Source organism: Aquarana catesbeiana, linkage group LG02, assembly GCF_042186555.1.
Source record: "Aquarana catesbeiana isolate 2022-GZ linkage group LG02, ASM4218655v1, whole genome shotgun sequence".
Lineage (NCBI taxonomy): Eukaryota > Metazoa > Chordata > Amphibia > Anura > Ranidae > Aquarana > Aquarana catesbeiana.
In genome coordinates this window covers 385411618-385430581 of record NC_133325.1, presented here as the reverse complement: position 1 = coordinate 385430581, position 18964 = coordinate 385411618, and the positions used below count along the sequence as shown (strand labels likewise).

Here is an 18964-nt window from a genome sequence, read left to right as displayed (position 1 = left end):
ATACAGGGGTGTGTGTGTGTAGGGGTGGCTGACATATATACAGGTGTGTGTGGGGGGGCACTGACATATATACAGGTGTGTGTGTGTGGGGGGGCGCTGACATATATACAGGTGTGTGTGTGGGGGCCGCTGATATATATACAGGTGTGTGTGTGGGGGGGGGGCTGATATATATCCAGTAGTGTGAGGGGGGGCTGACATATATACAGGTGCGTGGGGGGTGACATATATATACAGGTGTGTGTGAGGGGGGCTGCCATATATACAGAAGTGTGTGTGGGGCTGACATATATACAGGTTTGGAGGGGCGGACAAATATACAAACGTGTGAGGGGGCTGCCATATATACAGGTGTGTGTGTGAGGGGGGCTGCCATATATACAGGTGTGAGGGGGGCTAACAAATATACAGGTTTGGGGGGCTTACAAATATACAGGTTTGGGGGGCTTACAAATATACAAGTGTGTGGGGGGGCCTGACATACATACAGGATTGAGGGGGGGCTGAGTGCATACAGGTGAGGTGGACGGTATGCGGATTCATTAGGATGGCCCATAGGCAAGCTATGGGGAATGTTGGTGGTCAGGCGGGGGGGGGGGGGGGGGGTGAGCCTGGAATTACGTTATTCTATCCAAAATGAAAAATGAATTGGCTATAGTTCTACTTTAAGCTCAGCATTATAGATTTTAGATGCACAGACATTGTACAGCCTTACACTTAAGTCAGCGACATATTTCTGCTTACCGTGATTTTGATATTGTACGGTGCTTTCTTTCTGGTTTGGTGACTTGCAGAGTGTTGCATATCTGTAATCTGTAATCTCTGTGTGGGGGGGCGCTGACATATATACAGGGGTGTGTGTGGGGGCCGCTGATATATATACAGGTGTGTGTGTGTGTGTGTGGGGGGGGCTGATATATATCCAGTAGTGTGAGGGGGGGCTGACATATATACAGGTGCGTGTGGGGGTGACATATATATACAGGTGTGTGTGAGGGGGGCTGCCATATATACAGAAGTGTGTGTGGGGCTTGACATATATACAGGTTTGGAGGGGCGGACAAATATACAGGCGTGTGAGGGGGGCTGCCATATATACAGGTGTGTGTGTGAGGGGGGCTGCCCATATATACAGGTGTATGTGTATGTGGGGGGGGCTGACATATATACAGGTGTGAGGGGGGCTAACAAATATACAGGTTTGGGGGGCTTACAAATATACAGGTTTGGGGGTTTACAAATATACAAGTGTGTGGGGGAAGTGTGTGGGGGGCTGACATACATACAGGATTGAGGGGGGGCTGAGTGCGTACAGGTGAAGTGGACGGTCATGCGGATTCGTTAGGATGGCCCATAGGCAAGCTATGGGGAATGTTGGTGGTCAGGCTGGGGGGGGTGAGCTGGAATTACCTATTCTATCCAAAATGAAAAAGAATTGGCTATAGTTCTACTTTAAGCTCAGCATTATAGATTTTAGATGCACAGACATTGTACAGCTTACACTTAAGTCAGCGACATATTTCTGCTTACCGTGATTTGATATTGTACGGTGCTTTCTTTCTGGTTTGGTGACTTGCAGAGTGTTGCATATCTGTAATGATAACTGTGTCAGCTAATTTATAAACTAACAGCGTCTTACATTAACAGATATGTTACTTTAGGAACAGCCAACAAAATTAAGAACTAGTTGACTGACACACAAAAGGTAACTAAAACACCTCTTAAAATGTTTGTTTTTTAAATAAACATCTAAAACATTTTATATGTGCAACCCCACTGATATAGCATCACGATTTTAGTAGGCTATTAAAAAGGGGTTGTAAAGTCAGAAGGTTTTTTATCCTAATGCATTCTATGCTTTAAGATAAAAAGCCATCTGTGTGCAGCAGCCCCCCTCGGCCCCCCTAAAACTTACCTGAGCCCCCTCTCTGTCCAGCGATGTCACGTCGGTCACTCGGCCGTCTGAGACTCTCCCTCCTGATTGGCTGAGACACAGCAGTGGCGCCTTTGGCTCTAGCTGCTGACAATCAAAGTCAGTCAGAAAGGAATAATTTTCCTATCTCCAAAAACTTTATGACAAGTAAGATACCCTTTAAGAGACTTGCTATCTGGAGTGTCTTTAGCAACTCTCAAATAGCCCATGTTCGACCTGACTAGATAGATGTGCAACTTCCCCTCCACTGCTCCCTCCCCCTGCCCCGACATTATCTTTACAATCAAGATCCAATCTTTTTTCAACCTTGTTGGTATATTTTGTATATCTTTAACATACTGTAATTCATAGCGGTGTCGTCCCCCCCCCCCCCCCCCAAGTTTTTATAGTAGCAAACAATAATCAATATATGAAAATGTGAAATTCTGAGTGGCACTTTTCTTGTCACTTTGCTATGACTTTGTATTTTATTTCTTTGACCGTAAAATCTTAAAAAAAAAAAAAAAAAAGTCAGTTAGCCAATCAGGGGAGAGAGAGAGGGGGGCTGAGCCGGGCCGTGGCTCTGTGTCTGAATAGACACACGGAGCTGTGACTCGGCTCAAGTGACCCCCATAGCAAGCTGCTTGCTGTGGGGGCACTCGACAGGAACGAAGGGCTAGGAGCACCAGCGGGTGACCCGAGAAGAGGAGGATCTGGGCTGCTCTGTGTAAATCCACTGCAACAGGGCAGGTAAGTATAACATGTTTTTTATTTTTATAGAAAAAAAAACAAGACTTTACAATCACTTTAGGTGACACTAAATGTTCTTACTCTCCAAAAATAACATCCACTACTTATTAGCCCTATAAACTATTTTTTACAGTGCAATCCCAGCACAGAGTCTGGGGTCTCAGCGGGAGCCCCGGGTCCTATACGAATGGTTGGGACCCGGAACTCCCGGTTTCAGATAACCTGATCGCTGTAATAGCCTCTGATTGGCTACATAGTGATCAGTCACTGTGAAGCCCGCCCCTGCATTTCTCTCTCTCTGTGAATGGACAGGAAAGATACATTGTATCTCTCTCGCTCTCCTTGCAGAAAGCGAGAAACGAACAACTGTGTGTAAAATAATAATAATAAAAAATACATAGATCAAGGTTTTATCTAGGTCAGTGCCAGGGTTAGTTTTTGGGTCAAAGGTCAATGCCAGGGTCAAAGGTCATGGTCAGTATATATTGGATAAAAATGTACACTATTGTTTCTGGCCTGTACTACAGGTACAAACAACAAATAACAGACATATGTGGTATCGCTGTGATTGCCAGGAGCAGGAGAATTTATTTTGAGTTGTTCTTCGGTGTTAGGTAATGGTAGTAACAAGAAATACACAGGTACATTTTATAGATTTTTTTAAAACTATTTTGGGCCAGTTTTCCTTTGGTAATTAAAGTAAAAAAAAACAGGAGATATCAATTACCATTTACCACCAAATGAAAGCCCAATTTGTCCTGAAAAAACAAGGTATAATCCACAAAGTAGTTGTGATGATATGTACGGTTTTTACTAAAACAAAGTTGCAAAATTTTGCTTAGGCATTAACATTAGGCGTGAAGGGATTAACTTTATTTTGCCTCCATTTATGAAACGTTAAAGTGACACTAAACTCTGGCTTAAAAAAAAAGAAAATTCTATTCAAGTATGTATACTTAATTAAAAAAAGTACTCTATTGCCCTCATCTTCTTCTAAACCTACAAATTACTTTTGTTTCTTTGGAGTTAGAAACACCTTCTCTGGGTGTATCTAGTTGGTATACATGACTTTCTGCAATTGAGGGTGCACAGGGAAGGATTCAATATGTTTTGGCAGCTGCCAGAACCCAGTAGCTTTTGGAGAAAAGAATTCCGTAAAGGAGAATTTCAAGTTAGTACACACCACATCTGCCAGGAAGCCCACTGTTGTCTTCTCTGACTGAGACAGCACCAGACCCTGAAATTCCTCCTGGGAGGACTTGTTTACAGAGAATTGACAGCTTCCTCCTCTTCCTAGGGATGATTCTCTGACAGTTTACCCTCCAGGAAAGAGGAGGAGGGGGAAGGAGAGCACCCATACGTGTGTCCCAAACCAGTGTGAACCCCTAAGAGCTGATCCTGCAAACTAGAAATGGGTGGAGAGAATTCCACCCTAGACAAAAAGGAACTGGAGCATTGTGCCCCTAAAATGGTGGAAAACCAGAGCCCCTGAAACATAAAGCTCTTCCCATTGTGACAGGAAACAAGTTACCCCCAAGAGGTAAAAGGCAGTCCTCAAGGCCTCCACCTCAGTATACTCAAGAACCGCAGGACTGCACTAAAAAAATAAACACAGGCAAAAACCAACAACAGATAAGGTGGGAATTGGACTGTCCTGGAAGACTACTGGAAATGGAGTTACCAATAAGCCTAACTCCGGTTCTCCCATGTCGCCTTCCAGAAAAGCCAGAGACAATAAGCAAGAACTTACCAGCCTAGGGAGGGACGACTGCCTGGAGGACTTTTCTTCTGAATATCTGGTCTTGACTAATTGTGGCTGGCCTCATTTCAGCATCTGCTTTAAAAAGCCTAGCTATTGCCAGATTTTCTAAAAGAGAATCCTGCAAGAAAACACTGAGAGCAGTGGCCTAAATGTTTAACATGCTGAGGGAAAGCCAGTGGTCTTGCACCATCCGGAAAGAACTCCAAAACAGAAGTAATATCTGGGGACATTCTTTGATACTGCAACATCCCAAGCATTAAAAGTTTTCCAGACTTTTGAGTAGATTGCCCTTGTGACATTTGATCAAAGTCTTAGCGACTCTATCCGCAACTCCCCCCGGGGCTTCAATAACTGTTATTCAGATACCAAGCTACTAAGTTCAAGGAAGTGATCTGCGGATGCAGAACTGGACCCTCAAACACTAGGTCCTTCCTTGCTCTCTTGGGCCATAAAGGCACGATTAGAACTTGGTTGTATTTTTCCACCTGAAATTTCCGGAGCATGTCTGGAATGAGCCTGAATGTTCAGGGAGTTGCTAGCACATCTATCCCTATCGCTGAATCTAATGGAGAAATGAGAAAAAACTTGTCTTATTGTTTTGGGAGCAGAAGAGATCTGCCTCCAGCTCCCCCCAAATCAGAGTAAGAGTTAACACCACCTTTGGATTGCGCATCATCTTGCCTCACCCTGTGAGGGCTGAGATAATCAACCAAAGCATTTTGTGTGTCCTTCAGGTGAATGGCTGTAATGGAGGAAAGGTTTAACTCCACCCAACTCAGGATGTTTTATGCCATTGCTTGCAGGGCCAGGCTCCTTGTACCCCCCGCCTGTTGATACAAGACAGTGGTACAGTTGTCTGAACAAATCTGAAGATGGTGCCATTTCACCTCCAGCTGAAAGGCTAACAGAGCCCTCTCAACCGCCAACAACTCTCTCAGGTTTGAAGATGCTTTAGCTTCTGTTGCAGACCATTCTCCCTGGGCTAGTAAATAAATAAATGTAGCGCTATGTGTAAAATTATAAATATAAAGTGCAAATCTCTAAAATAAATAAATCCTATATATAAATGAATAGTCCATAAAATACAAAAATGAAGAAATAAAACATGAAACTCTTCATGTGATCAGTGTATCCACACAATTCCACCACCAGTAAAAATGCGCGCTCGCCTCCCAGATGAGTCAAAACTCATGCGGATCTCCCTCAGAGCTCCAGCGTTTAATTGTGGAGAGAGTAGAACCTTCTAGAAGAACAACCATCTCTGCAGCACTCCACCAATCAGGCCCGTATGGTAGGCCTGTATGGTAGAGTGGCCAGATGGAAGCCATTCCTCAGTAAAAGGAACATGACAGCCCACTTGGTGCTTGCCAAAAGGCACCTGAAGGACTCTCAGACCATAAGAAACAAAATTCTCTGGTCTGATGAAACAAAGATTGAACTCTTTGGCCTGAATGGCAAGCGTCATGTCTGGAGAAAACCAGCACTGCTCATAACCTGACCAATACCATCCCTACAGTGAAGCATGGTGGTGGCAGCATCATGCTGTGGGGATGTTTTTTTAGCGGTAGGAATTCGGGGACCAGTCAGGATCGAGGGAAAGATGAATGCAGCAATGTACAGAGACATCCTTGATGATAACCTGCTCCAGAGTGCTCTGGACCTCAGATTGGAGCGAAGGTTCAAACTCCAACAGGACAATGACCCTAAACACACAGCCAAAATAACAGTGGCTACGGGACAACTCTGTGAATGTCCTTGAATGGCCCAGACAGAGCCCATACTTGAACCCGATTGAACATTTCTGGAGAAGTTTAAAAATGGCTGAGCACCGACGCTACCCATCCAACCTGATGGAGCTTGAGAGGTCCTGCAAAGAAGAATGGGAGAAACTGCCCAAAAATAGGTGTGGCAAGCTTGTAGCATCATACTCAAAAAGACTTGAGGCTGTAATTGGTGCCAAAGGTGCTTCAACAAAGTATTGAGCAAAGGCGTTTTTTATCTTAATAAATTTGCAAAGATTTCAAACAAACTTCTGTCATTATGGAGTATTGTTTGTAGAATTATGAGGAAAATTATGAATTTAATCCCTTTTGGAATAAGGCTGTAACATAAAAAAATGTGGAAAAAGTGAAGCGCAGTGAATACTTTCTGGATGCACTGTAGAGCCTTATGTCCTGGATGTACAATTAAGAAAAGAAGATCTTATGGCCATATATAAAGTGTAAATAATACAGCACAGGCAGCTTAGCATAGAAACATTTAGAGGAGAGACAAAATAAAATATGATTTTTGGCAATAAAATCCAGTTCGTGCGCATGTGTCTGTCAGCAGGTGCCGGCCAATGATTCATGGCCCGGACCTGCTGATCGACGGTGTCCAATCACAGCCCAGAGCCCCATGTTGACAATCAACAAAGGGCTCTGTACAGAGGGAACAATCTCTCATAAGAAACAAAGAGATCTTTAGTAAAAATCAGCACACATTATACATTGTTAGGCACACATTTAAACCCTTGATTACCCAAGATGTTAAGACCTTCCCAGCCAGTGTCATTAGTACAGGGACAGTGTATAGTATTAGCACTGATCACTGTATTACTGCCACTGGTGATGTCAGTGGCAGATTACCCGCAGCACTATCGCAGTCCCATTATAAATCCCTGTATATAAAAAAAATTCCAGTAAAAATATATATCATAGTTTGTAGATGCTATAACTTTCACATAAACCAATAAATATACACTTTTGTTTTTTTTGTTTTTTTTTTTTTACCAAAAGACGCAGCAGAATACATTTTGCCTAAATTTATGAAGAAATTTGATTTGATATGTTTCATAGCAAAAAGTAAAAAATATTGTTTATTTTTTTTGGTCCTTTTTTCATTTATATAATAATAATAATAATAAAAAAAATGTATAAAAAGCAAGCTCTATTTGTGTGAAAAAAAAGATATACATTTGGTTTGGGTACAGCGTTGCATGACAGCGCAATTGTCAGTTAAGGTAGCGCTTTGCTAAATCGCAAAAAAATGGCCTGGTCATGAAGGGGGTAAAACCTTCAGGAGCTGGGGTGGATAATAAACACATTTCTTCCTACTTATACTGACTTCTATGTCTATTCTACAATTAACCTGAAAGTGAAAAGCCAAAGGACTCAAACAGAAAGGCCAAGGCTGAGATTTGTCCCCAATGGTACTCGAAGACAAATGCTGGTCCAGACCAGACTGGACAATGTTCTGCTGAGTACTTTCCAGGATGAAAATTCTCCAAGCAAGATAGGTCTTTCAGGTGCGATGGTGGACTTTATAAAACATTACAGCCATGCCAAGAAAGCCATTTACCAAGAGTCTGGACCAGAAGAACCCATGGAGTGTTTCCCAGGAGCTAGAATATGTAATGAATACCATTTCCTCCCAGGCCAAAGGTGTTCTATCGGGTTGAGGCAAGGACTCTCTGCAGACCAGTCAAGTTCTTCTACCCCAAACTCACTCATCCATGTCTTTATGGACCTTGCTTTGTATACTGGTCCAAATCATTTGGTGGAGGGGGGATTATGGTGTGGGGTTGTTTTACATGGGTTGGGCTTGGCCCTTTAGTTCCAGGGAACTTTTAAGGTGTCAGCATACCAAAACATTTTGGACAATTTCATGCTCCCAACTTTGTGGGAATAGTTTGGGGATGGCCCCTTCCTGTTCCAAAATGACTGCGCACCAGTGCACAAATCAAGGTTCATATAGATATGGATAAGCGAGTTTGGGGTGGAGGAACTTGACTGGCCTGCACAGAGTCCTTATTTCAACCCGATAGAACACCTTTGGGATGAATTAGAGCAAAGACTTCAAGCCAGGCCTTCTCATCAACATCAGTGCCTCACCTCACAAATGTACTTCTAGAAGAATGGTCAAACATTCCCATAGACACATTCCTAAACCTTGTAGACAGCCTTCCCAAAAGAGTTGAAGCTGTTATAGCTGAAAAGGGTGGGCCAACTCAATATTGAACCCTATGGACTAAGACGCCATCAAAGTTCACGTGCGTGTAAAGGCAGGCGTCCCATACTTTTGGTAATATAGTGTATATAAAAAAAAATAGTCCATAATGGAGAGATCATACACCATCACTGATTTATGTAAGCTAAGTAAAGTAAAATTGCACCTTTAGTGCAGTTGCTGGTATTCTGTAGCTTCCCATGCCCCCAGCTATTCTTATACTCTCTGATCCAGCAAAACATTGCCAACAAAGCCTTAGAGCCAGACCCAGCACATTTTGACAACCAGCTCTGCAGTTTTGCGGACGATATCTGTGGATTGAGGACAAGTACGTGTAAAGGTGGCCATAGCTAATCTGTAATTGATCTAGGCAAGTGTGATCATAAACAAGACACAATTTGTCATTGTTTAAAATAATAAATGATGCAATGCATATGGTGTCAGAAGCAAATCTATTAGAAGTGATCAACTGAAAATGATCATTTAAATCGATCTGTATTAAGATCAGTTGCCTGATGCGGCTGAATGACTTGTCAGCATTGAAATTGATCAAAAGCTCAATAAATTGTTCGAATAGAGGGTCTGAGGTTTATGATTCTTATTCAATTGCGTAATTTTAGTCACCTCAGTGGATAGACTGAATGATCATGTTGATGCAAAGGACTGACAAGGGGAGGAGGAGCATGGCAAGCTACAACATAAATATAACTGTAGATTTTTTTAAACATTTGATACAGTTCTAGGACTGAATACAGTACAGCTACAATCTAACTAGAGATTGGTGCTTTGGCTGCAACCACTATTTTCCCATCACTGAGCAAAGACCGGGGGTCACTGCACACTGTAGCAGTGAATGCAGGCACCATCTAAGTTAAAATGTGCAGGAATGATGTGTGCAGCCTCCCCACGCCCCCCCAGATGCCTAATGACTTTATTGTGACCCTGCAGGAACAAATGTCTCCTTATTTTACTAAAATAGTTATAAATAAAAACGCATAAGTAATAGAAGAATACTTATATTCTTTAACACTGAATACAATGTAAAAGATTAATTCCTCCACTGTTAATATTGTTTTACAGCGCAAAAATGTGAAGAGATTTAAAGCAAACTCATAATTGAAAAATGGAGAGAAACGTAATGAACTGTGCTTTCAAACCAATTAATGAAATTACTGAGATAAGCTAAGAGTGTGCAATTTCCACATCATATTCAGTTATGGGTCTAGCAGTGAAGCACCATTTTAAAATTCAGTTGACACACACAGAGGACCTTCATTATAAAAGCCTTATGGAGATTTTGTAGAAAAGCTGCCTGCGTAGTTACGCTGTTTACATAAGAGTACACACTCAGCTATATTCATATTTAAACTAATTGTCCCCAAGTGTGATACGATAGTCAGTAGTGGCTGAATAATATCATCATGTAGCTATTCTCGTTGCTTGTTCATTTAATCTATCTAAAATTACACTACTCATCAATTTTACTTATATAATTTCTTTTTAATTCATTTATGTGACTGTAACCATGTAATCACATCATGAATATATAGCATATTCTATCTCTGAGAAGGGCTTTAAATATCTGCAGCACGCATTACATTAGGTCAGCTTTCAGCCGTGGTTTTACACTAAAAATATATTAAAGTACCAAAACACAAGAGTCATTTTTCTTGTTCAAGCGGTGTTCCAGCCGCGATTTTTTTTTTTTTTTTTTTTAAGTCAGCAGCTACAAACACTGTAGCTGCTGACTTTTAATAAGGACACTTACCTGTCCAGAGAGCCCATGATGTCGGCCCCCCTGAGGCCGATCTGTCCATAGGAGCAGGTGCCGGAGCTGCCATCTTAACGAAGGGAAACAGGCAGCGGAGCCTTGTGGCTTCACTGCCTGTTTCCTGTCGCGTGGTGCTTTGTGAATGGCCCTGTCAATTTCTGGGACACACACAGGTCACAGAAGACAACGGGGCAGCTCGCCGAAGAGGAGGAAGTGACGGAACAGCGCCACGGAATAGGAAGAGTCAGATTAGGAAGACTGCCTAGCAACAGGCATTTCTGGTAAGTAAAAAAAAAATTTTTTTCTCAAATGTTTTTTTATAGATTTTTTGGAGAATGTTAATGAATTTTTTATTTTGGGGTGGACCTCCGCTTTCAGTTATTTTTTATTAAACGTTTTCAATACAAATGCAAAGGAGGGAAAGCCCTAATATGGTACATCCAAAGACAAGTATACATAAGATGTATTGTAAGCTTATGGTATTATGAAAGTATACAGATATCAGTTACAAATATATTGCACACATTATGTAATTGTAGGTGATATATCTTAGTGTAGGTTAATATCTTAGGAATGCACAGTGTTAGGTTAGGTTCACACTGTTACGGTTGGTGCGTGCCACATTTGCATGGGCACAGCATTCCATTCATGTGAATGGGCTGTCCCTGACCCTTTTTTCAACCACTTGACCTCCAGAAGATTTACCCCCCTTCATGACCAGGCCATTTATTGCGATACAGCACTGCGTTACTTTATTGGACAACTGCGTGGTCTTGCAACGCTGTACCCAAATGAAATTTATGTATTTTTCCCCACAAATAGATCTTTCTTTTGGTGGTATTTGATCACCATTGCATTTTTTGTGTGCTATAACCAAAAAAGATTAAAAAAAAAAAAAAAATTGATTATATATATTATATATAATATATATAATTTTATATTACTTTCTGCTATAAAACATATCCAATAAAAAATAAAAAAATCTAATTTCTTCATAAACTTAGGACAATATGTATTCTGCTACATAATTTTCGTAAAAAAAATCCTAAAAGCATATATTGATTGGTTTGCGCAAAAGTTTTAGTGCCTACAAACTATGATATATATACTAGAATTTGTATTTATTTAATTTTATACTAGTAATGGCAGCGATCAGCGAATTCTAGCTGGACTGTGATATTGTGGCGGCCATTGACACTGACACTTTGTTGGAATCAGTGAGACTAATACAGTGATCACCGTGAAAAATATGCACATTCACTGTCCTAATGACACTGGCTGGGAAGGGGTAAAACATCTAGAGCGATCAAAGGGTTAAATGTGTATCTAACCAGTGTTTTTGTGTACTATGTGTGCTGTGTTTACTAGGGCTGCTCACAGAATAGAGCTATGCCTTGTTTACACACAGAGCTATTTTCTGTGTCTCTCCTTGCCGATCAGCGTGTGCTGGCAGACATACATTGGCCGGCAGCCACTGATCGGCTTGCGCTGTGTCTAATCGCGTGCCCCCTACCCAGATATGCGAGATCACGTACTAGGTACGTGATCCTCTGCAGAGCGGCCAACCTGTCACAGTAAAAGTATGTGGGGAGGTCTGGAAGTGGTTAAACGTGGCCGCATAGAACCTCATGGTATTTGAAACATGCGGTATAACTAGGGACTATATTTTTAAAATAATTTTTCATGGGTATCAGAGAAAGTTGGGGGTATCTTGGTGGGGGGGGGGGGTTATTCAGGGAGGCCTCTATTGTTTCCTTGCATGGGTTACAGCCCAAAAATGTATAGATTAAGGTACAGACTCCATAAGAGCATAATTCCCACACCCCTCTGTAATTTATGGCAATATGGAGTAGTTCTCTTCACTCTAGGGATTGTGGAGCCACATATAAATTTTAGTATCTGGTTTTGTAGAGACTGGGGGAAGAACTTGGGACTTCTAATTGGTAGCACTTGAAAATGGTAAATGAGTTTAGGAAGAAATGTCAGTTTTTATTTGTTTTTGTAAAGCTGAGATATAAGGTGCCAAACACAAGTCTTTTTTTTTTTACAATTCAACACAGACTACTGCAGATGCATCAAACTGGGGAACCTAATGACAATACAGAAGGCAACCACTGATATATATATATATTTATATATATATATGCACATACACACACACATTATATATATATATATATATATATATATATATATATGATATTTTCTACAATCAAAAAATATAATTTATTGCAGTGATAAGGATCACTTGTTTTTTTCTGTGTGGACTTACAGGGAGAGATGTAAATGGTGTATATATATATATATATATATATATATATATATATATAGTTTGTTTGTTCAGACTAATGCAGATATGAACAAATATGGGAATTATTTGAGTATGAGTAAGCGCTGCACTAATTGTAGAAGTGTTTTTCATCCAGCCTTTTACCCAAGGTGGTGGTCCTGTCTGAACCAGCTGCAGTTGAAAATGGCAATGCATGATGGGAGAATATACAAAAGCTTCATTTTAAATAAAAGAAGTTTGACACTTCATTGGTTGCTATGGCCAACACATAAACCTCTGGCCTACCTTTAAAAATATGCATCATAATAGTAACTATTCCACCTGTAGATGTAACACAGTACCTATGTGTACTCACAGCCGAGTTGCCAACTTTCAAGTACTATGTACTGGCAAAGACGCTGCCATTTTAGAATTACATGACTCAAATTGTTTAAAAAATATGGAAATTCTTTAATATAGTGACGCCACTCATCATTGTAAAGAGCTAAACATCTTTCCTATGAGAACCGTGTTAAGAAGGCACAGTATTTTTGTAAATGTAATCTTAGAGAGTGGCATTCTACTCAGCTGAACAAATTATGTATTGTTAAAGCATTTTCACAGCTTTCCTCTTTTGCGGACTCCATGGCAACTTATTGCTGACAAAGACGTACTAATCCAGAAGAAAGTCAGGATGAAAGATGTTTTGTGCATTTTAAAATCACTGAATTAGAAACAAACAAATAATGGACCAAGTGTTATGCTCTGACTACAGCAAGACAGAAACACTGGATCTGTTGTTTATGTGCTTCAATGAGCACAAACACCTTCGGTAAATTCTATTTACATTTCAAAAAGAGGCAAAATCCCACAGTCCATGCATAATGAATAAGAAACCATAAACAGCGGTAAATTTAAAAGAAGAGTGTATGCATTAAAAACTACAAAAAGAAAAAACTCTGGGAATAATTTGCTTGGAATAATATACATAGCTGAATAGGTGAAAAGAAGGAAATCATACTGTAATAAAAAATACACAGGGATATTGAAGTGGCAACAATCCCTAATCTACTCATGTGCTATACATGCAGAACCATCAGTCTCTATGGTGGATGCATTTGCTGGGACGAGCACCAAAAAAGGCAGAATTTGTTTTGAGTGCACAAAACTAAAATGTGAAATGTACCTTAAGAGACACTGTCACCTGTCTATTCAGGGCAAAGTGGCAGTGCCTCCTGATAGCCTCTGCTGCCAGAAAGGTATATTCATGGATCCAAGCTCCCAGCCTACCGCTACAGAAGTCAACCCCAAGTAGTGTCAAAACCTCCCCAAGTGAATGACATCATGCCCTGCTACCCTATTTACCAGGGGGCTCTAAAGATTGGCCGTTTAGGCCCAAGCACTGTAACCAGCTCTAACCATACCAGGAAGCCCTGCACTGTTGGAGCAATGATGCAAGGTGACATAGTGGGGAGGTGGCAAAAGACTGCAGTTCGCTCCCTTGCCACTTCTTGCTGGGGGTGGGGTTTGTGAGTGGGGATAGCGGGTGGACTAGTAAAAAGCGTAGTCTTTTTTTTCCCCAAGTTGAACAAAAAAAAAAAAAAAAATTTTTTCCTTTAGTCTGGGTTCAAAGTATTGCGATGTGGGAACCAGCACGATTCCAGTGCTGCTGAGGGTGTCAATACAAAGTTAATGACACACCCAGATTGGTTCGCAGATCGCAGTGCGAACTGTGAATTCGGACAGGAATTCACACCCATGCGATCTGATTCCAGTGCGGGAAACAAAAGGTTTCTGCAGCATTTTCGTGCAAATCCAATGCGAGTTCAGCCATACAAACTGTATGGCTGAATTTGCATTGCACAGACATCGCATGTGATCTGCACAGCGCGAATTACATGCGGTGTCTGTGTGCGCAGTAGTGTGAACCCAGGCTGAATTATCTGGCTTAATTACACAGAAGTTCTTTTCATCTGAAAAATAGGTTTACTATTAGGCAGAGCTTTTGCGTAAAAATAATAATTTTTTTACCTCATTTTCGGAACTGCTGTTTCACATTTAAACTTTGACCAGACATTTAACCTAACAGGTAAAGAGAACTAAACAGTGTGACCATACTGTATGATAGAATATATACAGTATATACACATGCGCACACACACATATACACACCTTTGCATACCATCCCAGTGAAGTGTTAAACGACTGGTTGCTGCATGTGCCCAACTGTCCCCTGGAAAAGAAGAAACATAAAATATGAGTTCAAATTGTGGCAGTGTTCATGGATAACTCCACCTAATGCGAAAAAGTTAGTTTGAGAAGAATCTGATGCGTGTAAAGTGGATCTTCACCCAAAAGGGGAAGCTCCACTCATTTGCCTTCCCCACTTCACTGCCACATTTGGCACCTTTCGGGGTGGGGGGTGCAGCACCTGAGAGCCAATTGAAAATACAGTATTTGCAGCTGCTGACTTAATTTGTGGTGGGGGTGGGCTGGAGCTCATCTTCAAGCAAGCAATGTTTGCTACATGCTCTGGTACACTGGTACCAAGATCACTCTACTAGAACTACCCCACCCCCCACCCAACAGTGTGCTTTAGCTTTACTGGAACTAAGTAAATTACCCATTTATTTTTAAGTATAATTAAGAGGACAACAGCCATAACAGGAGGAACACCTAGTGTTTGAAAGTACATAAGGAGTTGGTTGGTGTGTGTGACACCAGAACTCAGATTGCGCCATGAGGGGATTTAAACTTGTAAATGAAACATTAGAGGAAGGAATAGTTTGTTCTTTCAAATAACTTAAATTGCGGGAACAAAAGCAGCCAGCCCAGGAAGATCCAAAGTAGCCAGTTTTCCTTATTCCCAACAATCAGTTAGGGAGCCTACAGACATTTAAGTACCCAGAAAACATAGCAATCACTGACAGCCATCTAATGTATAGTATTTGCATGCAATCATTAACATATTTATTCTCCTTTAAACCCAGTCCAATGAACTGCCATGTTCATTTTATACTTTCTGAGTAGGAATCATGGCCTTTTATTTAAGAAATTATATTTATTAAAGCCCAATTGAACTTTCAGTTTGAATAGGCTAAGTACATTCTAGGTGTATCCAAACATAGGGTATTACAAGACATATAGCTTGTTTGCATTAGAAAGCATCCACAGCTCAAGTAGAAAAACCTGCCTCCTGCATTCATGCTGCAAAGAAGGAACTATGCTTTCTGTGTGGAAACAGTGATCTCTCTGCTGAGGTCCAACAACCCCTGCTGATTTAGACATACAGCTCTGCAAACAGCAATAGTCATGCTCCCAGCTGACTGAGGAGCTCTAGCTCTGACTTCATAGAGGGCAAATTTGACCTCTGCAGAGAGGCTGCTGCTTCCACACAGAGAGCAAAGGTGGTTCTTTTCAGCATGCTATCAGTGGGTAAGCTTTTAGACTCAGGGTATGCCTCTTTTATAATGGAAAATTACCTAAAATACCTGGAATACCTTTTATTTTGATGCACCAGGAGTGTATTTAGCAGATTTAAACTGATAGGTCAACTAGACTTTTCATATACAGTGCGGCAAAAAAGTATTTAGTCAGCCACCAATTGTGCAAGTTCTCCCACTTAAAAAGATGAGAGAGGCCTGTAATTGTCATCATAGGTATACCTCAGCTACGAGAGACAAAATGTGGAAACAAATGCAGACAATCACATTGTCTGATTTGGAAAGAATTTATTTGCAAATTATGGTGGAAAATAAGTATTTTGTCAATATCAAAAGTTCATCTCAATACTTTGTTATATATACTTTGTTGGCAATGACAGAGGTCAAACGTTTTCTGTATGTCTTCACAAGGTTGTCACACACTGTTGCTGGCATGTTGGCCCATTCCTCCATGCAGATCTCCTCTAGAGCAATGATGTTTTGGGGCTGTCGCTGGGCAACACGGACTTTCAACTCCCTCCAAAGGTTTTCTATGGGGTTGAGATCTGGAGACTGGCTAGGCCACTCCAGGACCTTGAAATGCTTCTTACAAAGCCACTCCTTCATTGCCCGGGTGGTGTGTTTGGGATCATTGTCATGCTGAAAGACCCAGCCACGTTTCAGCTTCAACGCCCTTGCTGATGGGAGGAGGTTTGCACTCAAAATCTCACGATACATGGCCCATTCATTCTTTCATGTACACGGATCAGTCGTCCTGTTCCCTTTGCAGAGAAACAGCCCCAAAGCATGATGTTGCCACCCCCATGCTTCACAGTAGATATGGTGTTTTTTGGTTGCAACTCAGCATTCTCTCTCCTCCAAACACGAGTTGTGTTTCTACCAAACAATTCTACTTTGGTTTCATGTGACCATATGACATTCTCCCAATCCTCTTCTGGATCATCCAAATGCTCTCTAGCAAACCTCAGACGGGCCCGGACATGTACTGGCTTAAGCAGGGGGACACGTCTGGCACTGCAGGATCTGAGTTCCTGTCGACGTAGTGTGTTACTGATGGTAGACTTTGTTACGTTGGTCCCAGCTCTCTGCAGGTCATTCACTAGACCCCCCGTGTGGTTCTGGAATTTTTGCTCCCCGTTCTTGTGATCATTTTGACCCCACGGGGTGAGATCTTGCATGGAGCCCCAGATCGAGGGAGATTATCAGTGGTCTTGTATGTCTTCCATTTTCTAATTTATTGCTCCCACAGTTGATTTCTTCACACCAAGCTGCTTGCCTATTGCAGATTCAGTCTTCCCAGCCTATTGCAGGTCTACAATTTTGTTTCTGGTGTCCTTCGACAGCTCTTTGGTCTTCACCATAGTGGAGTTTGGAGTGTGACTGTTTGAGGTTGTGGACAGGTGTCTTTTATACTGATAACAAGTTCAAACAGGTGCCATTAATACAGGTAATGAGTGGAGGACAAGAGGAGCCTCTTAAAGAAGAAGATACAGGTCTGTGAGAGCCAGAAATCTTGCTTGTTTGTAGGTGACCAAATACTTATTTTCCACCATAATTTGCAAATAAATTCTTTCAAAAATCAGACAATGTGATTGTCTGGATTTTTTTCCACATTTTGTCTCTCATAGTTGAGGTATACCTATGATGACAATTACAGGCCTCTCTCATCTTTTTAAGTGGGAGAACTTGCACAATTGGTGGCTGACTAAATACTTTTTTGCCGCACTGTATATCACATGCTTATAATCTAGTTTGGGTTTGCATCATTGCGCTATGGTATCGTTGGTGCACCACAGTGCCTTTCAATGACAATGGAATTCCAACACAACCTTCAAGCGCACCTGAGTTTTAGAATGCAACAAGCTAGTGTAATGCACTACTGTACATTGTGGAGAATGTCGCATGCACTATTTTTGGTCTGTTGTGGTACATTAGGTAGACCTTTCAAATGAAAAGGCTGCCTTAACATTTAATGTCCCTTGTTTATTGTTTAAGCCAAGCTGGCCCAAACAAACTATTTACTGCGCTAACAGAAGAGCTTGCTGGGCACACTGTATTAACTGTATGTAGCCTGTGAATGGCTGAGCAGGGGCCAGCCCGACTCTGTACTGTTCTGGGAGTGAGATGGGAAATTCTTGTCCCAGTGCTGGAACACAGCGCAATATATACAAGTATGTGGCTGAAACTACTGTACATTACAGTTAATGCAGCGAGCCCAGCAAGCGCACCTGTTAGAGTAGTAAATAGTTTGTTTGGGCCACCCTTTAAAGTATGAATGTTCATATGAACGTTGGTTTGAAAATCCACACGTGTTTAGCATCTCCACTGTAAATATATGGCTCCATTCATATCTATGAGAAGTTTCAGCGCCGACGTGGCCAGCTCGAGAGCGGCTTTTTGCATAGATGTAAACACCATGGCAGGCTGCCTTGGACAGGTATGCACCAGGGTGGGGAGTTCTAGGTTAGATTGGGCGGCTGGGGAATTATTTACAAAAACGGTATTTGTCTTTTAAGAAAAAGAAGTCTTAACACTCTACCCGATAAGCAGTTAAATGAAAATGGATAACCAAACATAGTTAAAATGCCCATAATTATATTTTTATACAGTACACAAACCCTCGTTATGTCAGGCAACCTCACTGGTACACGATTTAACTTCTGTAAGGTTACTGTAATTGTTCAGATGATTTATCTGATATTGTTTTTTTTCATGGGCACTGCCAAAGCCAAGCAGGAAAATAAAGCGAGCAAGCAGAAGTAAAACTGCAAACATATCCAGCCCAGTGATTTAATTTTGCATTTAAATAAATATCAGGAAGTAATTGTGTCTCCTGTAAAACATCTAGTTAGTCAGCTCAAGGCAACCCTATTTTATAATTAAAGGATTTCCACTTCAGGCAAATTAAATAGGCGAGCAAAGATTAATGTTTCCACTGGGGACTGCATCTTGCACCCAGTCAATAAAGCGCCATTTAGTACGTAAGGGAGGAAATCCCTGAGGACAATGTGACTGTGAATATAAATTCTCTGAATAAGTATGATGTGGAGATCTGCTGAGATTTCCCTGA

At 41.3% G+C, this 18964-nt stretch overlaps 1 protein-coding gene across 4 annotated transcripts in view; it reads right to left on the bottom strand.

Moving 5' to 3' along the window:
* RAD51C (RAD51 paralog C) overlaps window positions 1–18964 on the bottom strand; it is a 191372-nt gene that overhangs the window by 8154 nt on the left and 164254 nt on the right. For 3 of the 4 annotated variants that reach the window (XM_073615160.1, XM_073615162.1, XM_073615163.1), the window contains 2 exons: window positions 14624–14684; window positions 1531–1591 (listed from right to left, as the gene is read on the bottom strand). In XM_073615160.1, the coding sequence (XP_073471261.1) occupies window positions 1531–1591; window positions 14624–14684 (122 nt within the window). The remainder of the gene's footprint in view (window positions 1–1530; window positions 1592–14623; window positions 14685–18964) is intronic. The other variant, XM_073615161.1, reaches the window with a different exon arrangement.